This window comes from Nannobrachium achirus (assembly GCF_963921795.1).
Source record: "Nannobrachium achirus genome assembly, chromosome: 2".
Classification (NCBI taxonomy): Eukaryota; Metazoa; Chordata; class Actinopteri; order Myctophiformes; family Myctophidae; genus Nannobrachium; species Nannobrachium achirus.
In genome coordinates this window covers 51,086,309-51,111,506 of record NC_137811.1, presented here as the reverse complement: position 1 = coordinate 51,111,506, position 25,198 = coordinate 51,086,309, and the positions used below count along the sequence as shown (strand labels likewise).

At 41.6% G+C, this 25,198-nt stretch overlaps 1 protein-coding gene and 1 long non-coding RNA gene across 2 annotated transcripts in view; one reads left to right on the top strand and one right to left on the bottom strand.

Annotated features, from left to right (window-relative positions):
• Positions 1 to 6,739: 6,739 nt before the first annotated feature.
• Positions 6,740 to 25,198, top strand: part of LOC308302501 (low-density lipoprotein receptor class A domain-containing protein 4-like) — a gene marked incomplete at both ends in the record, with an annotated part of 204,491 nt that continues 186,032 nt past the window's right edge. Inside the window, one exon of the mRNA XM_080746756.1 lies at positions 6,740 to 6,903. Within this exon, the coding sequence (XP_080602882.1) occupies positions 6,864 to 6,903 (40 nt within the window). The remainder of the gene's footprint in view (positions 6,904 to 25,198) is intronic.
• On the bottom strand, positions 9,453 to 11,478 carry LOC308303433. Its single transcript, XR_013962991.1, has 3 exons — positions 11,409 to 11,478; positions 10,532 to 10,723; positions 9,453 to 10,209 (listed from the first exon to the last, which is right to left on the bottom strand). It is a non-coding gene; the product is annotated as an uncharacterized lncRNA (long non-coding RNA).

Sequence of the window (25,198 nt, the reverse complement as noted above, 5' to 3'; positions counted from 1 at the left end):
TAGTGCTCTGTGTCCTTAGGTGATGTAGCAGGCACACAGACAGACTGAGCAGACACTTTCACAGTTGAAACAGGCTAAATTACTTTTTTTTGTTGGTATTCAACAGATGGCTTGCGTGACCTGAAATGCCATCAGGATAATTTTACAGACAATGGATTGTTGAAAGCTACACCTGGATAGAGAAACAAATAATGTTAGCATCAGTAGAGTAGAGGGATCGTGAGCTTTTTATCCATTGCTAAGTTTGTGCCTTTTTTGCTGACTCATGCTGGTAGAATATTTAGATACTGTGGTTGAATCTTGAATCCTATAATGGTGATGTATGATGTTGTAATTGTACACCATGCCCTATATAGAATATACTGTACATGTCACAATCTTTATTGCCCCATTTTACACATCACGCCAATCTAAAGGTGTCCCATGTTGCCATTTCCATACATAATACATAATCCTCACTTCATGATTTCCATCCTGCTTATTTTCTTTCTTTCTCAACGGTGCATCCTTGGCCTATACCTGAAGAGTCACACATAAGGTTAGCACATAGCCTATTCGCCCCATTTAGTTAACATGAAACGTGTCGCCTTGATTCTTGCAACTGCGTACATACATTACGTGTTACCATCTTACCTCATCATCACCTTCATTTATACTCAGGAGCACAGATGAGGGGCAAGCCCTACAACAATACAAATCCACTACATTACATTTTACAATCAGAGTAAATTAAGTCAATCAAAACAAAATTACTCAATTAAAACAGGTGCAATGACGGTTGAAAGTGTAATGGACCATTTCTCTGAACTGACCAAATGATGGCAAAGAGCTCAGTTTTAAATACTTTTGGATTTGCAGTTTTAAAGACCTTGTGTGGCTTTCCATTTCTTTGACAGACCAATGTTATATATCGTCACTGTCGGCCAGAAACCTCGTATCTCCAAGTTTTCAAATTTGTACGTTTTTTCGTGAAGTAAAGCCCTGCTTCATCAGACAAGGCTGTCGCACAAGGCGTTGTGTGCTTGTAGATCGGCTGTTTTCACTAGTTTAGTTAATTTTTTTAAATGATAAAAAACGAACTTGTACGTTTTGGACATACAAGGTTTCCACCCAACAACGGCGATATATTATAGACAACTCGAACTAACAAAATAAAGAAATCTGTGTTTGATAAAGTATTTCGGTTAACTGCACTGTAAGCTTTCAGTTGGCACTATGGTGCCATTCATTCTGGAATGGTAGGCTTTCGAATCAGTGGGTTAATAGAATGATACCCAGCATGCATCGTACCTCGAGTGGAGACAAATGAGGCCATGTAGGCATCAATACGCATTGATCTAATTAATAAACATAGACCTAAACCATCCTCCTGTTAATCTATCCATTTTTAGACATTACATTTTCTCCACAGTCATTAAAACATACAAACAAACTAATTTTGTATGAATTTCATTCATACAGTACATCAGTCTTTTCCCCACAGACCTTTTTGGAATAAATAATAATTATCAGTTTTACACAAAAACACAACACAAGTAAATAAAAAAATCACACCCGTGTGAAGTGGAGCTGTGTGTGTGTGTGTGTGTGTGTGTGTGTGTGTGTGTGTGTGTGTGTGTGTGTGTGTGTGTGTGTGTGTGTGTGTGTGTGTGTGTGTGTGTGTGGATCATGTGTACCGATTTTTGTGACATTTGAATAAAATATGTAGGAAAAGGAGGAAAAAGGGTGTTTTGGAGAAAATTCAAGATGGCGGAAAATCTATCATGGCGCAAATGGGCGTGGCCTATATGGGGAGATGCGTCATGACCCAAGGAATCCAGGGAAAAAATATTTTTAATTTTCCGACCTACGGTTCAAGAGTTACAGGCCAAAACGTAAAGTGGGGTGTTATGGCGCCACCATGCGGCCAAAGGACACAATTATTTTTTATTTAATCCTTGAAATCATTATGAACCTCCTCTCCAAGTCTTGAAACTCTAGCCCCTATGGTTTGCGAGAGACAAATAATTGAATGTGAGTTTTTGCGATTCCCATTATAAGTCAATGGGGAAAATTAATTCACTAATAAATTAATATCAATTAAACTATTGAACCTTTCTCTTAGCAAGTTACTAGCCCACGATTCCCGAGTAAGCCGGTCGATTTGACATATGGCGCGAGTGTGTGGTGGCAAAACTGTGGGACTAGTAGCGTGCCGAAGTTTAGGAAGTTCAGGCTACATACACACAGACACACACACACACAGACACACACACACACACACACACACACAGACCCACACAGCCACGTATAGGGAGCCTGTGCTTCACACAGCTCCAATAACAAAGTAAATAAAAAAAATAACGCATGTTGCATTCTCAAGCAAGTCTTAAGTCACTGCCAGTTATTTATAATACCTTTACGGAACTGAATGGAATCCCGTGGCTTCCTTGAAACGCAAAAAACCACAGAATGCTTTGGAAAATGTAATGTAAAGTATACCGTGATTTGTTATCAGTGATAAACATGCCATATCACCAGTATGTTGCATTAATGTAACATGACTTAATGTTGGTATTCTCTCTGGAAACAACCCTTTTTAGCATTGAAAGCTAAGAAGAGCTGATCATTATTCAATCAGTGAAGAGGTTAACTCCATTGGCAATGTCAGGGATAAACTGAGTGAACCAGTCCATCTATATAACAATTTGAAACTGACCGAACGGTGCATTCGACATACAGACGACCCAAAGCAGTCCAATTGGCTAGGACTGATCACGTGGCACACGGAGTTCTTAACCGGAAGTGCGTCCGGCGGTCAAATATGTCCGACCGGAAACGTGTGCTGTGGCACAATAGTTCCGCCACAATAGTTCCCCCCCCCCAAAAAAAATATTTTTTAAATTTTTTTTTTTTATTTATTTATTTTTTAAACTTTTTTTTTTCAAAAAACTTTTTTTTTTTGAAAAAAAAAATTTTTTTAGTAAAGAAGCGGGCATGGACTCTAGATGTGAGCGGCCCGAAGGGCCGCGAACCTCTAGTATTTTACATGCACGCACATGCACGCATGCACGTACGCACGCACGCACGCACGCACGCACACATGCACGCACGCACGCGTACACACGCACGCACAAACTTCTTCTGTCAGTGTATCAAATGTATACATAATCTCTGGTAATTCTGTCCTTTGACACTGCTTTATAATCAATTATTCCTGTGAACCAGCCTTCCTCTCCTCTCCTCTCCTCTCCTCTCCTCTCCTCTCCTCTCCTCTCCTCTCCTCTCCTCTCCTCTCCTCTCCTCTCCTCTCTCCCACCCCCGTCTACTCAGGAGACACAAAGGATGGTTTCTAATTAGAAAAGAGGACAACTGATGCTTTGAACTGGGTGAAAGGCTTTGGATGGGATTTAATAAGTTGTTCTTTGATTAGCGAGGCTATGTCTCGCCATGGTGTCTAATTATAACCACTAGAATGTTCAAGGATGTATTTATTTTGTACCATACTGCAGTGAGGACGGCTGATATTGAAGGAGGCACGGGTAACATACTGTACATAGTATGTTCAGGTATCTCGGCGCATGCATGCGTTTGCTTTTCCATTTATCATGGGTACAAACTCCTGTGTGTATCCTTTCTGCGATACGTCCAGATAACAGTAGCCAAAGTGAGGTAAGATAAGACTTAACCGTGGCCTTTGGCTCGCCGAAATCTGTTGAAACTTTCTAAACCTCAGACAGGGTGTGTTTGTTTACCGTCTGTCTGCTTTTGTACCGACGAATACCTCTGGTCGCCCTCGCTCATTCTTACTCCATGTTTGATTTTGGTGAACTTTAACGTCTGTCTCTCTCTCTCTCTCTCTCTCTCTCTCTCGACCTGTGATGTTTTGCTTTCCCTTCTTTTTTCTGATGCCTTTCTGCTGGAGTTCACTTTTCTCAGCCTCTTTCATTTGTGAGTAATTTCTCATTCTCTCTCTCTCTCTGTGGGATATTTCTCCCCTTCCCTTCTCCATCCTTATAGTCTTTCTGTGTCTTCATTAAACCCCCACTCTGGCTCTCTGTGTCAGAGTTCTTCCCCTCTGATTTCGGTCTATACTCTGCAGTCATCAACAACAACAGAAAAAAAAAAAAACAGCAAACGCAGAAGACTATGTTAACGTTGCTCATTTACCAAAAACCTCCCTCTTCAGGTTCTTTCTTTTGGCATGGAGGGGTTCCTTTCTCTCGTTCTCTTTCACACACACACACACACACACACACACACACACACACACACACACACACACGCGCGCGCACGCACAAAGCATTGGCGCTTTTGAAATGTAAATAAAGTTTTCTTGTTCCTTCAGCCGGATCCCGGTGCAGACCAGTGGCGTCAGTTCAGAAAAAGCTAAGGTATGGCAACATGACTGGTGTCTTGCACGTGCGCGAACACCAGTCATGTTGCCATCCATACCTTAGCAACAGGCATGATACATTACATTTTAAGAAGTACATTTTATTTTTTCGTTTCTATGGTTTTTTGGGCTGGATATGGCAGCCTGGAACGGTTGTTCAAGTGCAGCTAAACTTGGCATGTTAGTAAACGTGCCACAATTAAACAATAATGCAATGCACCTGTGCAGCTGACCTACGGAACCTGGGAATATACCATCGTGTCAATATGGGGAGAATAAAAGTGTGGAGAATATAATTATAATACCTTGTTAAAGTGGCCATTTTGTTAAACTTTGCATTTGTAGTTATTTTACTGTAATTTAACAACATAATAACCAACACAGATAGACAAAGAGACATTCATGGATTTATATTTAAAAGTAACTTTTATTTTCCCCCCGGACCCAGGGTATGGCAGCTGCATACTCCTGCCATACCCAATTGACGCCCCCGGTGCAGACCCTGTTTATCAGACAGACTTCAAAGTGGCAGGGCTGACGTGTGGCCCAGTCCTCTCCCCTGCTCTGTGAAACAGGGTCACAGGCGGCGCTTGGCTTTCAGGGGAACTTTTATTCCCTTTCATGTAAGAGCCTAGTGGTTGAGAGGAGCTGAAGGGGGCTGCATGTGTGCCCACCGCCCACCAGTGGTGTAAAGTAACTAAGTTCATTTACTTAAGTACTGTACTTAAGTACAATTTAGAGGCATTTGTACTTTACTTGAGTATTTCCAATTTCCAATACTTCTACTTCTATTCCACCACATCTCGGGTCCAAATATTGTACCACTACATTTCCACTACATTTATTTGAAAACTTTAGTTACTAGTTACTTTGCAGGTATTAATTATAATATTATAAAGCATACATTAACCACTTTAGCCCTATTTTATACCTTGGCTACTTGAAAAGAGCCGATCTACAAGCTCAGAATGTGTCGCATCGCGAGATTCGCGACACGTTGTGAGCTTGTAGATCTGCTATTTTCAAACATATTGTACTTTTACTCTTTGTACTTTAAGCAGATTTTGATGCCAACACTTTCATACTTTTACTCAAGTACATTTTGAATTCCGGACTTTTGCTTGTAACAGAGTATTTCTACATTGCAGTATTGTTACTTCTACCTACTGTAAGTAAAATATGTGAGTACTTTTTCCACCACTGCCGCCCACCACCCCCAAAATTGGCTGTGGGGCTGTCTGTGTGTGTGTGTGTGTGTGTGTGTGTGTGTGTGTGTGTGTGTGTGTGTGTGTGTGTGTGTGTGTGTGTGTGCGCGTGCGTGTGTGCGTGCGTGTGTGTGTTTGTGGGTGTGTGTGTGCGTGTGTATTATTCTATGATGTGGTCACAGCAGACCAGGGGTTCCATTATCTCTGGTTGTCAGGGTGTATCTCCTCGCCTGGTTGTTCCTCGCCTGCAACGAGGTTTGGTATCTCATGATGTTCATTCAATTTCTCTCTCTCTATCTCTCTCTCTCTCTCTCTCTCTCTCTCTCTCTCTCTCTCTTTTCCCTTTTCTTGATTTCTCTCTCTCCCTCTTTCTCTCTTCCGTAGCTCCCGTGCCAGCGAGAGCGCCTCAACAACGTGCTGAGCTGGGGGCGCCTGAACTGAACACACAAAGAAGGAGAGAGATACAAAAATAAAACAAAAAACAGTGCAACTCCATACAGAGCGGATGAGATGACATGTTGATCACAGCTGCGTTTGAGAAGTGAACCTTACCGACAGGGAAGAGACGCACGCACGCACGCACACACACACACACACACACACACACACACACACACACACACACACACACACACACACACACACACACACACACACACACACACAGAAGGAAACACAAACAGACTTAACCTTCAGACAAAGAAACAATTTGATAGCGAATTTGATAGCGAAGGGCCTCAAGACAGACATAAAGGACAGTGAACCAACAGTCAGACATCCATTTAGGGTCCTGGACATGTCGGTATGCCTGTGGCTGGGGGTATAGAGAGTCAGACAGCACACAGACAGTAACCCACACTCCCAAACACCCCAACGTCCACTCAAACATTTATCCCAGTGCTGTTCGCCGACATTCCTCCTTGGGAATTCCACGGGCAGGAACGCCAAGCTAGATTTGGGGGTTTTAAGCTCCGAAATTGGCAGGTCAAGAGAGCGAGCCGACCAGACAGACCTCCAGCTAAAGCAGTGAGTTGTGGACCCAAGCAGCCCTCCAGCACTTAGTGTGGCCTCGCTCCACCAGCCGCTCAACAGGAAGTGAAGCGTGGAACCGACGTGTGACAGCGACCCTCCAGTTCCCACGCATGGACTGTTGGTGGTGAAGATGGCAGTGAGACTGGCGCGCGCTTGGCCTCCCTCCCCTCCCCCAGCAGGCACGGCTCGGACCGGTTGAGTTTGGTCACTTGGCATCCGGCAGCAGCAGGCAGCGTGCTGGAAGGAGCAGCATGCAGGAAACTGATTTACCAGCCACAAACGCTTTTAAAGGTAATCCCCTGGCGAATGGCTGATGCCGTGTCCGCGTTTGTCCGTGTTTGTCCATGTGTGTGTGTGTGTGTGTCAGGGGTTCAGTGAACTAATCGATTTAAAAGTTCATACATTTTTTATAAAATTATTGATTGTGAATTAATTATTGACACGTTTTTAGCTTGTACTGTCGATCTGCTACTTTTGATGCTTTTGTGTGACGATGTAGAATGATCAAGTAGTTAATTTACGAAAAAAAGAAAACACAACAATATGCCCCGACAGCAACGATTTATACAGAAATTACTTTTTCCAAGACACATTTCTTGTTTTATTCAACTAATCGAAAAAATTATAGCTTGAGTGATCACTAAATCGATAGTTGCAGCCTCAGTGTGTGTGTGTGTGTGTGTGTGTGTGTGTGTGTGTGTGTGTGTGTGTGTGTGTGTGTGTGTGTGTGTGTGTGTGTGTGTGTGTGTGTGTGTGTGTGTGTGTGTGTGTATTTATGTCTTTGTGACTAGTGACTGTGTTTGTTTTGGGGAGTGGGTGTGATTTTCTGGGTTTATGTGTATGAGGTCATCAAGCTGTCAATGACATACTATTTCTCCTCAGTTTTTAAGGTGACACGTTCACAGCACTGAATACATGTATTCCTCAGTGGAAATCACAGACAATATGGAGCCCAGAATACTAGGCTATATCCACAATTGGCTTAACAGGTCTTCATTAAACGTAAAAGCCCATAGTAAGTTCTTCTTGTTGTGCGTGGGGTTACTTGCAGTTGGTCAGATTCTGTAGTATCTCTGTAGATCTCTTTTTCTGTATTTAGCGACTTGTGTTGTCTGTCCTCCAAACAGAAAAGGTTTGAAGCGATGTTGAACTTTGGCAGGACCTTGGGTTGTGTCATTTCAGTTCATTTTTTAAGCATTCACAAGCAGTCTTAAATTCTCTTTCTGAATCCATAGTTTCTGCCTTTATCCTTCATAGACAGAGAGTCAAGGTGAGCTCTAACTTCCACTCTTTCTTCCTTGGCACAGACAATAATCTCAGTCCTGTCTTTGTTTAGTTGAAGGACATTTTGACACATCCAGTCATTGATTTGTTCAGTGAACTGACACAGCATCACTTGGTGAGAGACCTATGTAGATTTGAGTGTCATCCGCATAATTATGATAAGCAATTTTGTTTCGTTTTTTTGCGACTAACTTGCCCTAATGGCATAATAGAAGTGGTAAAATATTGAAATTTGCGAAACTCTACATGTTGTGATGGGTACTTTCCTTTGGAGACAAAAAGATAAAGAATAAATTGAGGACCATGACAGAAAATCCAACCCAGTTTGCTCACAGCATTGTATGGTCTAGTGTTTGCAGTGCCAACATCCAATAACACATAATATGGGCAGTCACGGACACGGTGCTGTGATGTGGGTAAAATATAAATAAATCATTTGGGATGAACAGCAAGTTATCAGATGTTGGAAGAAGTGATGTTACTTATGAAGGCTATGAATGTGTCTGTCGAGGCTAATGCTCACAATGCCAATGCCACACCCCTTCCAGCTTACACAGGACATCACTTTGACCCTTCCTGTCTGAACTTTCCAAATGCCCTAGACTCTTCCCCTCCTGGCTCTCAAGCTCTGAAATAAACTATGTCTTGCACTCAGAAGTCAGAACATCGGGCTCCCCATTTCCCACCACAATCCGAAAGCTCACCTCTTCAGATTCCACCTCACCCGCTAACACTCACACTCCCTTCTTGTCAACCTTTTTGATACTATTTTTACCAGCTTGCAGAGCTCGTCTAGGTATCGTCTCGGCCCTAGTCATCAGTGAGTCATTCGCGAGACCGTTCTCATTTCCCGTCACTTTCTCTACATTGGCTGGCGCTGTAGCCACCCAGAGGAAAATTTTGCTGCTCATTTTTAGCTCATCTATTGCTCTTTGAGACAGAAAGGAGCTACTCATTTGTTTCTCCTTTGAGTTTCATTTGAAGATCATTTTAAGTCTCATGTATTGCTCCTAAGCTACTCATTTGTTTCTCCTTTGAGTTTCATTTGAAGATCATTTTAAGTCTCATTTATTGCTCCTAAGCTACTCATTTGTTTCTCCTTTGTTTCTCCTTTGAGTTTCATTTGAAGATCATTTTAAGTCTCATTTATTGCTCTTAAAATTCCTTAGGATCAATAGGTGAGATCTCACTTGGATCCATTAATGAGCAATAATTGAGTAGCTTCATTTGAGATGATAGGAGCGATAAATGAGACCTAGGTGAGAGCTCTATAATGGCTATAAATGAGACCTAGGTGAGAGCTCTAATGGCTATATACTTTGAGCCATTAATGAGCAATAATTGTGATTTAATTTTCCAGAACCTTCTTCTCACTTGGAGCTGTAAATGAGATACAGTATACATGCAGATATTGATATAAAAACAATAATTTCCGTCAATAAAACTTTATTTTCTGTAGGGTGGCTGAGGATGAAGTGCTTTTAACAGTACGATCAATTTTAGTTATACAACCCAAACTACGTCCAAAGTGGTCTTTATTCCAATTAAAATAAAAACAAACTTGAACATGAATGCAGTGCCAAACAAGAAAAAGTAACTCTAATCAAATGTGTCCAAAATAGTCACTGCTACATAAGTGTCTCACCGTTAAGTCAAACACATGCAATAAAACACATGCAATAATACTTCACTACTTACAAGCGCAGAGCTTAAAAGTTGACTTGAGAGTGCAAAGTGTCCATTGGTCAGTGCAAAAAGCAGAAGTGACATGTGCTCCCAGCTAAACCGGACAAGAACAAACAGTAACAACTATTCCAGTTACAAGTTAAGTTGTCCTTACCAAACGACCGTTGTGTCTCATTGTATAACGTGAGAACAACATTCACAAAGGACTATCCCAGTCTCTCCCATGAATCTATCGGTTCCTCTGTCTCTTACTCCAGTATCCGAGTATCTCAAGGTGGAGGGGGTGGGAGGAGTTCAAGATTGTATCCAGTTTCCTGAACCCTGGCCAATTCCTCCACCCCTGCAAGGAGAACCCAAAAACAGAGTCCTTCCTCACCAGTCTGTTGAGGTTGAAGGTGTCACCCACTCTGTTGTTCCCGCAGCACGTTATTCCAGAAAAGAAAACTTGCCATAAGAGATTGGTAGAACATCTGTAGCATCCTGTTGCACTCGCCAAACGATCTCAGTCTTCTCAGGAAGAACAGCCCGCTCTTTCCCTCGCTGTGAATCACCTCGGCGTTGTCCAACCAGTCTTGATGCTTTCCACGGACACTGCCTTCCATCCAGCTTCGGTGCCATACCGTAAGACTGCAGACAGAGAAGATGTAATGAGCTAAGCACATTCAACATGTTTTCCCCACGTTCGATCCTTCACTCAGTCAGTAGGAGAAAAAATAAAAATAAAAAGTATTGGCTCTGCACAGACTCTGAGACACAGCATAGCCACATACATGGCCAATATGGCTCAGAGAGACTGTCCCACCACTGCAACATCATGTTGTTGGCTGCATTTCTTTACCATCTACTGCACAATGTATCAGACACACATTTCCCATATATAACAAATCCATTGGTTACATCATATATCTGAATATACTTTACAAAACCCACAAGTGTGAGGTAAACTTACTTTGAATTGCTTCCACTTTGGTGGGGTACAGCATATGTTTGCACTCGAGCTCTATGCCTCCCTGTGACTACTGCACCCTTCCAGTTCTTCAGTCATGAAGAATTTGTCAAACAGCTGGTGGAACAGGTGACTGTAGTCCTCCTTAGCACTGTGCTGAATGGCTGCCAGTTCCGAGGACACAGAGTCCACAGCCTGTGAATAGAGATGCCATGATTAACACATTTCACAATGTTTCTGTTCTTCAAGTGGACCACGGAAACAGACCACTGTGAGACCTTCACTTCCTAGTCTCGCGTAGCCAGACAACTATTCCACAATCTCTGAATGCTATATAGAGTCTGGAACAGCAGCTCCCGAACGGCGAGTATCGGAAACGGGCATTACCGTTCAATAAAATATATTTTAATTTTAAAATGTCATTTCTGCTAAGCAGCAAGCTAAACATGCTTATAAGATTTTTATTTATATAATGATAAATGTGTGTGATGTGAGACGGAAACGGAAGTGATGAGGGGGCTCCACTTCCGCTTCATCTCCGCACTCATCATTTCTTCCCCGGTCTGCCAGACTGTATGCTGGGAGCATTTGACCAAATTGCGGAGGCAACCGTCTGGCCACGCGAGACTATTCACTTCCTAACTCTAGCAGATCACAAAACGTAGTATGGGATATAGTTAAGATAGTTAATATTCTCACTGTAGTGTGAAATGTATGTTGAACATACAAACAAGTGTAAGGTCGCTGTGAAGCATCTGTAGTGTCGTGAAAAATAAATAAATGAATGCATACCAAAACATTTGTGGAACCTAGATTTTTACTCAGAGACAGACTAATCGTACCATCAAAAATGTAAAATCCATAATTAATTTATACATACCTGGATAGCTCTTGCACCCCAACAGCCAACACCTTGGATCCGCTCGTCTCAATGTCCCCAACCATCTCAACAAGCCCCTGTAGATCTGGCAGGTGCTCAATGCCTGGAATGAAGCGCAAAAACATGTTTCTAGTGCGTATTTGTAAAACCATGACTCCCTAATTGGGAGATAAGTGACCATCTGGCCACGCTGGTGAATGCTACTATGCCTAAACCTAACCCTAATCTTAACGTCAGTAAAACTATGCCTAAACCTAACCTTAAAGGAATAGTTCACCCCCAAAATGACTTTTTTTCTATTGATTACTCACGCTATGGAGACTTAACTTTAAGTTCAACAATTGTTTTTGTATTTGTCGCATTCCTAAGAAACACATTTTATTATAGTGAATTTACCTCCCATTGATTCTGGATGGGGACCCAAATGTATTCGGGTCCCCGAATCAATGGGGGGTAGATTTATTTTTATAAATTTTTGTCTTAGCAATGCAACAAAAGCAAGGGATCCTAACCTCAGTAAAACTATGCCATTGATGCCATTAATGTTGTTTGCAAAAAGCAACCTTGTGGTGGCGCTAGAAGAGGGCATGTGAGAAATCAGGGGCGGAGGAGCTTTTCATAGTAACTTGCGAACTCTCCATCTCTCCAGTAAACAGAAAATGCTTTTTCAAGTTGGGATACCAGTAAGACTCCCTAGTCGAGAGATAAGTGACCGTAAGGTCAGCAGTGTCCAAAAATGTGTTTGAAAAAATTGGCCTGATAGTGGCGCTAAATGGGACAGATCTCTAGATATACTGTGTACCGCTTTGCGTGATTTTAGGGCAGAATCTGTAGGAGCAGTGTCCAGAAATGTGTTTGAAAAAATCAGCTTGATTGTGGCGCTAGAGAGAAATGAGGGGTGAAGTTGTGGTATGACTGTACGGCTTTGCGTGATTTTAGGGCAAATTCTGTTAGGAGTAGTGTCCAAAAATGTGTTTTGCAAGAATGGGCCTCATGGTGGTGCTAGAAGATTGAGAAATGGGTGGAGGTTGTGGTTTGGCAGCCAAGGGGTGTGTGTGCAAAGTTTGGTATGTATAGGGGCAACGGTGGCAGAGATATGAGTAGAGGAAAAGTGTTAAGTGATGTCACGTGACGTCTGTGACTGACTGACAGACAGACTGTGGAGGTAGTAACGGCGACTTGACGGTCGCAACCAATATTTGTCCAATCATCACAGAACTCACACAGGGCACGTGGATTAAGTAAAGTTTCAAGTGAGACAAAGAAAGTAGCTGACATAATTGACAACTGCAACACTATCAAATTGAAGTTTACAAAAAAAGAAAAAACATGTGAATCAACTTACTGATACTGGAAATTACATTCTTCATCTTCTGGAGCCTGAGGCTGTAACTTCAGGACCTCAGACGGGCAGGATTCACAAAGCTAATGAAAAGAATAGTGCACGCACATCCGTGGCCCAGGTGCTAGACAAGCAGAATCATGAAGGATAAGTAGAGTCTGCACACTGGTTACGCTCCATAAAGTTTATTGCGTCAACGTTTCGATCAAAGGATCTTCATCAGGACAAAAGTATCAGGGCATTCACACCTGCATTTAAGTAGACTAGTGCACTATCCACTGATAGGCTAACAGGTTAAGGGTACAATTGGTCACAACAGTAGATGATTGGCTAGCTTTGTGTGACACATCAGGGTGTGAACCCATCCAAGAATAAAAAGCAATAAATGATAATATTCCAAATATCCAAAGAGACAAAATAAAGTCATACACAATATACAAAATATCAATATATAGATAGGTACTACAGGTACACAGTGACAAGTTGCAGACAGTATAGGACATCATGCATGAAGTGGTTTAATACAGAAAGACCAATAGGGGGGTCAACATTAAAACCCTCCCAAATAAATATATAATAATAGAAACAGGCAGGGTGTAATGTTTCTGTAGCCATCAACTGATGGAGTAATGAGAAGGCATGACCATATATGGCGGAACCATATATGGTATAGCTTTGCAGCACTTGCTCTGTTACATGTGTCATGATGTGTATGGAGAACACTAATAGACATGAACACAAGAAAAAAAAACTCTAATGCCAACTGCCAGAATTCTAGACGAAACCCGAAGATATCTGCAACCCACAACAAAGTGTCCTATACTGCTGCACCAAGGTAGGGGGTCTTGTCACCGGCACCCTGTGGAGGACAAGAGGAGAAAGTAAGTAAACAATACAAGACAATTCAAATAGTAGTAAGGCCAAATAGGCAATAGCAAATGATGGACATTAGAAGGGGTAATCTACCCAGCTAAAAACAATAGGGGGTAATATACCCAGATAAAACCATAATGTTAAAAACAGTAGAGGGACCTAGTGACTTAAAGGAATGGCCTGATGTCAAAGGATTCATTTAAACCTTTTTTTACAGTATTTAAGGTGGAAATCCAAAAGGCTTCCCTCTTGAGGAGTAAAGAGTCAATGTCTCCCCCTCTAGGTGGCAAAGTAACACGCTCAATTCCTATATATTTTAATGAGGAGATGCAATGTTGAGCTTGGTGAAAATGTGCTGCCACAGGGTTTTTAAAGTCCTTGGTCCTAATGTCACTCCTGTGTTCTGAAATCCTAGTTTTCAGGGGTCTCAGTGTCTTGCCTATATAAGCTAGACCACATACACATTTAATCATGTAGATGATATTTGGTGTTGTGCAACTGATGACACCTCTGATCTTGTAACATTTACCTGTTGTAGGATGATTAAAGGTGTGACATTTATACGTAAAGCTACATTGAGCGCATCTGCCACATTTGTAATTGCCATCTGGAATATTACTAAGAAAATGTGTAGGAGTGACCTGACGTAGATGTGACCTGACCAGTAGGTTCCTCAGATTTGGAGGTCTCTTATACACAATGCGGGGAGGGGCTGCAAAAGATCGACCAAGAATAGGGTCCGAACTCAAAACATACCAATGTCTTCTGATCACCTTCTCAAAATGATGGCCCAAAGGAGAATACTGAACAAAACACTTGAAGTGTTGTTCTCTAGTTCCATCTGTTCTCTCTATGGGTTTTAGACAGTCTGATTGGGTACAATCATTAAATTTATCTGCGGCCGGTTGGATCCATTGGACAGGATAGCCACGTTGTTTAAACCTGCTCTCTAGATCCTTTGCATGTACCTGAAAAGTATTGTCTTTGCTGCAAATCCTGCGAATACGTTTGAATTGGCCCATAGGGATGCCTTTTTTTAGTGGCGTGGGATGGTAACTTTCACCATGTAGTAAGGCATTACGATCTGTGGGCTTTCTGTACAGGTCCATGTACAATCTGTTATTTTCTTTAATAACCAGAATGTCAAGAAAGTTCATACTGGTCTGATCAGAGGCTATGGTAAATTTCAAAAACTGACTCTTGTGATTCAGGAAAGCATGAAAAGCTGCCAACTCAACAGAGGACCCAGTCCAAACAAGGAAAATATCATCAATATAGCGTTTCCATAACCGTATGTGTGTCAAAAAAGGGTTATACTCTGGGTTCAAAATCAAACTACTTTCCAGGAGCCCAACATAGAGGTTAGCATAATTGGGAGCCATCTTGCTTCCCATAGCTGTTCCACATTTCTGTAGATAGAAATCATTCTCAAACAGGAAGAAGTTTTTTGTGAGTACAATTTCAGTGAGCTCTTTAATGCAGGTAGTGCTGGGTATACAATCTGTCCTCTGATTGAGAAAATACTCTATGGCCTCTAAGCCTCCTTGGTGAGGAATATTTGTATATAGACTCTCTACGTCGAGAGTAACCAAAATTGACTCATTATCTACAGTTTCTATGGTCTGTAAGACCTGAATGAAATCACTTGAGTCTCTCACATAGGAGGGGAGTGAGAGAACATGTGGTTTAAGAAAATAGTCAACAAATGATGAGATATTCTCAGTGAGGGAACCAATGCCCGATACAATCGGTCTACCAGGAGGGACAGTAGTAAATTTTTTATGAATTTTAGGCAAAGTATATATGACAGGTGTAACTGGACAGTCAACTTTCATGTATTCATATTCACTCTTGCTGATATCCCCTGTATCTATATACTGTTGAAGGGTGCTGTGAATATGGTCTTTAAACTCTGCAGTAGGATTCTTACTCAGTTTTACATAAAAAACCTCATTAGTAAGTTGTGCATGGATTTCATCAACATAAGCTTGCCTGTCTAAAAGTACAATGGCACCACCTTTGTCTGCAGACTGTACCACTACAGACAAGTCATTTTTAACTTCCAGCAGTGCCTCACGCTGTTGTTTGGATAGATTATTATTCACCTTATGCTTCTGTTTAGTACTTAGAAGCTGGGAAACATCATGCTCAACCAGTCTACAATAAGTGTCAATAGACGAGTTCCTATGTCTAGGTGGAATGAATGTAGATTTCTTTTTAAACCTTTTATTTGGGCCCATATTGGGTTCAATGGCGGTAATAGGGGAAGTGACTGGAGGTTGTGCATTATCTGGATGGACCTCGTATACATCAATGTCACTCCTAGTATTAGGGTTAGAGAAAAATTCTCTCAATCTTAAATTCCTGAAAAACTTATGGAAATCTACTAAGGTTTCAAAATCGTTACACTGGGTAGTGGGTACAAATGAGAGTCCTTTGCTGAGGGCTGATATACAAGTGTCAGAAAGAGACCTACTTGATAAGTTAATCACATTGCATTCCGTGGGCTGCTGCGGGTCCAGTGGGGGTCTCTTTGACTTCTTCCTCGTGCTCCTCCTGCACCTCTTCCTTGGGGCGGGCGTCCTGGGTCCCCGTTCGGGGGCCGAGGATGGTTGTCTAAAAAAGGCTCGCTCCTCTGAGAGTAACTGCTGGAGTCAGAGTCAGCATCAGGTCCAGGTGATGAAGTGTAGCCACCACGGCCCCTGGGTCGCCTGAAGTTGCGTGGTTGTATGCGTCGATAGGCGGTGTTGTAAGCCCGGGCCTGGGGTCGGCTACTGCTCTCCATCGCAGTCTCTGCGGATTCATCCTGGTTCTTCTTGTTTCTCCAAAAGTACACATCATTCTTGGCATAGTCTTCGGCAACCTTCTCCCATTTTCTCACTTTAGTGGCTTAAGGTGAATAATAATCTATCCAAACAACAGCGTGAGGCACTGCTGGAAGTTAAAAATGACTTGTCTGTAGTGGTACAGTCTGCAGACAAAGGTGGTGCCATTGTACTTTTAGACAGGCAAGCTTATGTTGATGAAATCCATGCACAACTTACTAATGAGGTTTTTTATGTAAAACTGAGTAAGAATCCTACTGCAGAGTTTAAAGACCATATTCACAGCACCCTTCAACAGTATATAGATACAGGGGATATCAGCAAGAGTGAATATGAATACATGAAAGTTGACTGTCCAGTTACACCTGTCATATATACTTTGCCTAAAATTCATAAAAAATTTACTACTGTCCCTCCTGGTAGACCGATTGTATCGGGCATTGGTTCCCTCACTGAGAATATCTCATCATTTGTTGACTATTTTCTTAAACCACATGTTCTCTCACTCCCCTCCTATGTGAGAGACTCAAGTGATTTCATTCAGGTCTTACAGACCATAGAAACTGTAGATAATGAGTCAATTTTGGTTACTCTCGACGTAGAGAGTCTATATACAAATATTCCTCACCAAGGAGGCTTAGAGGCCATAGAGTATTTTCTCAATCAGAGGACAGATTGTATACCCAGCACTACCTGCATTAAAGAGCTCACTGAAATTGTACTCACAAAAAACTTCTTCCTGTTTGAGAATGATTTCTATCTACAGAAATGTGGAACAGCTATGGGAAGCAAGATGGCTCCCAATTATGCTAACCTCTATGTTGGGCTCCTGGAAAGTAGTTTGATTTTGAACCCAGAGTATAACCCTTTTTTGACACACATACGGTTATGGAAACGCTATATTGATGATATTTTCCTTGTTTGGACTGGGTCCTCTGTTGAGTTGGCAGCTTTTCATGCTTTCCTGAATCACAAGAGTCAGTTTTTGAAATTTACCATAGCCTCTGATCAGACCAGTATGAACTTTCTTGACATTCTGGTTATTAAAGAAAATAACAGATTGTACATGGACCTGTACAGAAAGCCCACAGATCGTAATGCCTTACTACATGGTGAAAGTTACCATCCCACGCCACTAAAAAAAGGCATCCCTATGGGCCAATTCAAACGTATTCGCAGGATTTGCAGCAAAGACAATACTTTTCAGGTACATGCAAAGGATCTAGAGAGCAGGTTTAAACAACGTGGCTATCCTGTCCAATGGATCCAACCGGCCGCAGATAAATTTAATGATTGTACCCAATCAGACTGTCTAAAACCCATAGAGAGAACAGATGGAACTAGAGAACAACACTTCAAGTGTTTTGTTCAGTATTCTCCTTTGGGCCATCATTTTGAGAAGGTGATCAGAAGACATTGGTATGTTTTGAGTTCGGACCCTATTCTTGGTCGATCTTTTGCAGCCCCTCCCCGCATTGTGTATAAGAGACCTCCAAATCTGAGGAACCTACTGGTCAGGTCACATCTACGTCAGGTCACTCCTACACATTTTCTTAGTAATATTCCAGATGGCAATTACAAATGTGGCAGATGCGCTCAATGTAGCTTTACGTATAAATGTCACACCTTTAATCATCCTACAACAGGTAAATGTTACAAGATCAGAGGTGTCATCAGTTGCACAACACCAAATATCATCTACATGATTAAATGTGTATGTGGTCTAGCTTATATAGGCAAGACACTGAGACCCCTGAAAACTAGGATTTCAGAACACAGGAGTGACATTAGGACCAAGGACTTTAAAAACCCTGTGGCAGCACATTTTCACCAAGCTCAACATTGCATCTCCTCATTAAAATATATAGGAATTGAGCGTGTTACTTTGCCACCTAGAGGGGGAGACATTGACTCTTTACTCCTCAAGAGGGAAGCCTTTTGGATTTCCACCTTAAATACTGTAAAAAAAGGTTTAAATGAATCCTTTGACATCAGGCCATTCCTTTAAGTCACTAGGTCCCTCTACTGTTTTTAACATTATGGTTTTATCTGGGTATATTACCCCCTATTGTTTTTAGCTGGGTAGATTACCCCTTCTAATGTCCATCATTTGCTATTGCCTATTTGGCCTTACTACTATTTGAATTGTCTTGTATTGTTTACTTACTTTCTCCTCTTGTCCTCCACAGGGTGCCGGTGACAAGACCCCCTACCTTGGTGCAGCAGTATAGGACACTTTGTTGTGGGTTGCAGATATCTTCGGGTTTCGTCTAGAATTCTGGCAGTTGGCATTAGAGTTTTTTTTTCTTGTGTTCATGTCTATTAGTGTTCTCCATACACATCATGACACATGTAACAGAGCAAGTGCTGCAAAGCTATACCATATATGGTTCCGCCATATATGGTCATGCCTTCTCATTACTCCATCAGTTGATGGCTACAGAAACATTACACCCTGCCTGTTTCTATTATTATATATTTATTTGGGAGGGTTTTAATGTTGACCCCCCTATTGGTCTTTCTGTATTAAACCACTTCATGCATGATGTCCTATACTGTCTGCAACTTGTCACTGTGTACCTGTAGTACCTATCTATATATTGATATTTTGTATATTGTGTATGACTTTATTTTGTCTCTTTGGATATTTGGAATATTATCATTTATTGCTTTTTATTCTTGGATGGGTTCACACCCTGATGTGTCACACAAAGCTAGCCAATCATCTACTGTTGTGACCAATTGTACCCTTAACCTGTTAGCCTATCAGTGGATAGTGCACTAGTCTACTTAAATGCAGGTGTGAATGCCCTGATACTTTTGTCCTGATGAAGATCCTTTGATCGAAACGTTGACGCAATAAACTTTATGGAGCGTAACCAGTGTGCAGACTCTACTTAGGATTCACAAAGCTCCCCCATCCTTCACCACCACCAAAAAAAGAAAGAAAGAAAATAAAACTCATTAAGTATACCTGGTTGTCAGGTGGGTGGACTGGTGACCAAGCTGAAGTTAGCCACCCACAGTGTTGCTGTATGGTAAAAAGTGTAGGGGATGATTTTATGTAATTAATGTGTGTATTTCAATTGGGCCTTTTTAACTCAGAGGCTTTCAGCTTTCAGGAAGAAACCAAAGATACACAGGGCGGGAAGACATGTGCATATTTTAACCTCACCTGAGGGTCTATTAGAGTAATGTTAACTCTATAGACACATACAAGACATATTACCAGTAAGACTCCCTAAAACCGGGAGATAAGCGACCGTCAGGTTGCATGCACAAACTTTAGTAGGCAATGGTAACCAATCAGGAGGGAATATGGGAAATGGGACAGATTCATGTTGATGACATGAGTCTAGATATACTGTGTACCGCTTTGCGTGATTTTAGGGCAGAATCTGTAGGAGCAGTGTCCAGAAATGTGTTTGAAAAAAATCAGCCTGATTGTGGCGCTAGAGAGAAATGAGGGGAGAAGTTGTGCTATGACTGTACGGCTTTGCGTGATTTTAGGGCAAATTCTGTTAGGAGTAGTGTCCAAAAATTTGTTTTGCAAGAATGGGCCTCATGGTGGTGCTAGAAGAGTGAGAAATGGGTGGAGGTTGTGGTTTGGCAGCCAAGGGGTGTGTGTGCAATGTTTGGCATGTATAGGGGCAACAGTGGCGGAGATATGAGTAGAGGAAAAGTGTTAAGTGATGTCACGTGACGTCTGTGACTGACTGACTGACAGACAGACTGTGGAGGTAGTAACTGCGACTTGACGGTCGCAACCAATATTTGTCCAATCATCACAGAACTCACACAGGGCACGTGGATTAAGTAAAGTTTCAAGTGAGACAAAGAAAGTAGCTGACATAATTGACAACTGCAACACTATCAAATTGAAGTTACATTACAAAAAAAGAAAAAAAACATGTGTGAATCAACTTACTGATACTGGAAATTACATTCTTCATCTTCTGGAGCTGAGGCTGTAACTTCAGGACCTTAGACAGGCAGGATTCCCAAGGCTCCCCCATCCTTCACCACCACCAAAAAAAGAAAGAAAATAAAACTCATTAAGTATACCTGGTTGTCAGGTGGTTGGACACACCAAGCTGAAGTTAGCCACCCACAGTGTTGCTGTATGGTAAAAAAGTGTAGGCTCAGTGCCTCTACCCACACACACTCATTGTAACTTCAAACTCCATTTTAACCACGAAAGATTATTTAAAAACACCCATTATTTTTTTCTGGTGACTCATACTACCCTCCTAATATGTGAGCAGGACGTGATTTTTCCATAACGTTTTTCATTTATTTTTTATATGTTTTTATTGTATTTAATCTTTTCCATTTTCCCAAATAATTACAATGAGTATGTGTGGGGAGAGGCCCTGAGCCTGGAGGGCCTGGTAACATTTACATCAAATATCTAAATACTGAATGAAGAAAATTAAAAACTGTTCAGGGTGTTCATACAAGCCTGATTAGACCATACAATGACAAAAAGTTTTTTTGAAAGTGGAATATCCCTTTAATCAATCACAGCACCCCATATTTTAAATTGACAGTTTAGAAGTGTGCAGATACGCTGGATACACTTATTCTGTTTCTATAGAGTAGGCTACTGCTGCACCAAGTAATCATCATGGACCCCCATATTGGATTCATGTTGATGTTTTATTTTCTGAATTTTAACCTTCAATACTTAAACTTTTTCCCCTGTACACCAAACCCCTTAGACGAAAATAACTGACATGTTGTGACCTTCTAGATCGGCTATTTTTTTTAGAACAGGTGTTAAACAATTTTAATTTGTGCCAGGTGTGGCAGATTGTAATTAGCACTACAGCATAGTTTGTTCACTTCAGTTTGGTCTTTGGGCACAGACAGATGTATTTTTTTGTCTGTTTGTTCGACAAAGCATTGTATGTGAGTATGTTATCTTTACCTGTGCCTTTGAACACCTCGCATTCATTTTCTGTGCATTAGGGGTGCATTAGCTGAAAATAGCAGATCTAGCAGCACAACAAGATAAGCTTGTGCTCAAGCTCAAGCTATGAAAAGGTTTAAACTGCAACACAATCTTTTTTAGCCAATATGTACTGGGGACTGGGGGGTCCCTTCATCTCTCAGCTAGTGGTTCTTGGACTAAAAATCGTTAAAGACCACTGAGCCAACTAATCACAGATCATAATTTCTATATAATCAGGGGTGTCGCACAATTATGAGCCCTGGATACAATGATTCACTCAGTTTGTGCTTAACTATTGAAAAATAGCAGATATACAAGCTCACAGCACGCGCTGCAAGCTTGTAGATCTGCATTTTTTGAAAAATCATAAAAATGTGTGCCTTTGAATATTTTCTATGTCAGTGGTGCTCAAACCTTTTCATGTGAAGGACCCCCAAAATTATATGTATTTGGCCACGGACCCCCATCTCAAAATATTTTGTTTCAGGGACCCCACGTTTAAAAAAAAAAGCAGATCTACAAGCTTGCAGTGCTGTGAGCTTGTAGATCTGCTGTTTCAATAGCTAAAGTATAAAATAATTAAGGCTCCTCCACCTTGGGCCCTAGTAACTCAATCCCACTTTCCCTCCCTTGTGACACCCCTGTAAATAATATCAACCATACACAACTAATAAGAGCCTACTATACAGAACATAATGACCCTAAAATAATGCTATGCATAATGTAGGCTATGTTTTTTTTCCCCCTTTTTTTTACACTGTTTAAACAAGCAATTTCACGGACCCCCTAAAGTCCGGATTCCAGGGGGTCGACGTGGACCCCCTCTTTAGCTCAAATGTTAGCTTGGTGTGTTTCTCAGTTGCTATTGAAAACGAGCCATATACAGCTACAGCCTACAGCTAGGCTACTGTATATAGCATGTTAGCTAGCTGCTAGCCCAGACCCAAGAGCATAGCCTACTACTGTGTTGAAATTTATAAACATAAGATTATCTTACATTTTTTTCCACTGTCACTCCTTCTACAAGGAATGGACCCTCAATAGACAGATTTGCAGCTTTAATTATCTAACAGCTAAGCTTCCAAAAAAACGAGCCATGCTATCCTATCTGCCTGGGCTAGCCATATAGGCTAGCCTGTAGCAGCTAGCTACCAGCCAAGTTCCCACAGCCACGACTGTGTTGACATTTATAAACATAATGAAATTATCTTACCTTTTTTGGACTTTCGCTCCTTGTACATGCTGTATTCAGAGGAGGATATGATTCCCAATCCATATTAATTAATAACAACGGGCGACGGACCGTCTCTCACTCTGTTCTCTCTCGCTTGGGGAAGGGGAGGCGGCTATTTTCAAACTTGAGAACGGCATGACGTAGCGTGTCTCCATAGCTGGAAATAGATGATGACGTATGCTTCAGCCAATCAGAGTCTCTCTCTCTCTCTCTCTCTCTCTCTCTCTCTCTCTCTCTCTCTCTCTCTCTCTCTCTCTCTAGCTCTCTCGTTCTCTCCTCTCATTGTGATCTACAAGCTCACAACACGTCGAATCGCGACGCGTTGTGAGCTTGTAGATCTGCTATTTTCAAATAGCCAAGTTTAGAATAGGTTAAAGTGGATGTATGTTTTATAATATACTCATTTATATCTGCAAAGTAATAGTAACTAAAGTTTTCAAAATTATTGTAGTAGAGTAAAAGTACAATATTTGCCTTTGAGATAATGGAGTAGAAGTGTACTGAAAATTGGAAATACTTAAGTAAAGTAAAAATACCTCAAAACTGTACAGTACTTAAGTAAATGTACTTTACACCACTGGAATTAATGTTAGTGGCTCTGTTTATGAACTCATTGCAACCGTCAGGTCGCAGTTACAATGAAAACCTCCACCGGCAGTCAGTCTGTCCGTCACATCACACTTTTCCCCAACTCATATCTCAGCCACCGTTGCCCCAATCCATGTCACACTTTGCACACACAGTCCTTGCCTGCCAAAGCACAACCTCCACCCTCCCAGGGACCCCCGGAGATCCAGGGACCCCCAGTGACCCCCTGGCGCCGCCGCCAAAAATGACCAAATGACACCCCAACAGGGCTGTTCACAGGGAATTCCCAGGGACCACCGACTCCTGCTGCTCCAGAACGGATGCAAAAGTGGTCGTAACTCGGGCTAGGAGCGACCGGGAGAGCCGGGGCCTGGCAGTCATTTATCTCCTGATTAGGGAGTCTTACTGGTATATATATATGAACTCTTATAGACATATGTTTATTTGAACTCCTAAAATGTGTTGTTAATTAGTCGCAGTTTACCATGAGAAATGTCACAGATGTCCATGTGTAGTCGTGTACATGTGTACACATTTTTACGGTCTATGGGTTTGCCGCTCTGACATCATGCTCTGATGTCACTGTGACACATCACTGTGACATCACAGGTGAACTCCAAGGCGGGGTTAGAGTCATGTCATCAACATGGATCTGTCCCATTTAGCACCACCATCAGGCCGATTTTTACATGTGACCTGACTGTCGCTTATCTCGCTTATCTTCGGGAGTCTTACTGGTGACCATATAGAGATCCCTGATGTCATCAATATTAAGCACATATCTAACAGGACTTCTTGTGGGAATGCCCATATATGGAGGAAGACAGCCCATATTTGTGTGACTGGGTCAGACAGGGATCTCCATGTTTGGGAATAAAAGGGATTGTATGTATTATGTCAGATGTGATAGTCGTCATAGGACTTTTACATACCGAATAATTGAGTAAGCATATTTGGGGTCTCACAGCATATCTCCATGGATCTCCATTATGTGTACCAGTCCAGGGGTCTATAAATGGGTAACTGGTCCGATATACATCACTGGCCAGATGGCCAAGACATGGCACAACCTTGCAGTAAGCAGTAGGAGTTAGACGGTGTGTGACTATTCAATCTGTCACCTGTAACGTTACCTGTTGTCTGTGCTGATATCATATCTATGGCTTAAATCAATTGCTGGTACTTATTTTCTCACGTTCTGCATCAGACAGTATGATTGTAAAGACTATACTGTGGATGACATTGACGTCAAGTTTATTTAATCATTACGCAATTCTCTTTCATTGAGTCTGTTTAAGTCTGTGAACAGACAGATTGGCCCGATTGGTTCTAATAGCTTGCAAGTATCCAACTGTTCTTAAGTAATCTCTAAGTATTTATTCTCAAAGATTATATTCTTTTATCAACTCAGGAACTTTAAGATCATTCTCTTCAAAAGGAGGTTCAGGAATTCCCTCAACTTAAGGAAGGCTCCTAAGTTGTACCTCAGTGAATTCTGTTCATTCCATCCTGGACATATAGACTGTACACGTATGCCTGTACACTTAAATATATATTGACATTGTCTCTTGCTCTGTACCAGGCCAGATGATTGTATAGGGTGTACTGTATACATCTGTACAATTTATTTATATTTGTTAAAGGTGTGTTTATTGTGATCGTATTATTCTGTACCTACTGTATTGTACAGTACTTCTTGTCCGGTTACATGTCTCCATTCCGACATGTCTCCATTCCGACACTAACCCTATCTCTAACCCTAACCCTAAACTTAACCTCTATGGAAGTGCTGCCACTCCGACAATAAGAAGTTGATGTCGAAATGGCAGCATGTCAGAATGGAGAGCAGTCACCCTTCTGGTCCTTATCTGTAACTTAATTGTACTGCATGTTGTGCTGGCTCTGTAGGGGATGGTGTTTTCCTCTGGTGTTTCAGTCCGAGTGTATCAAATGGTGCGTTCGGAAATGCGCACC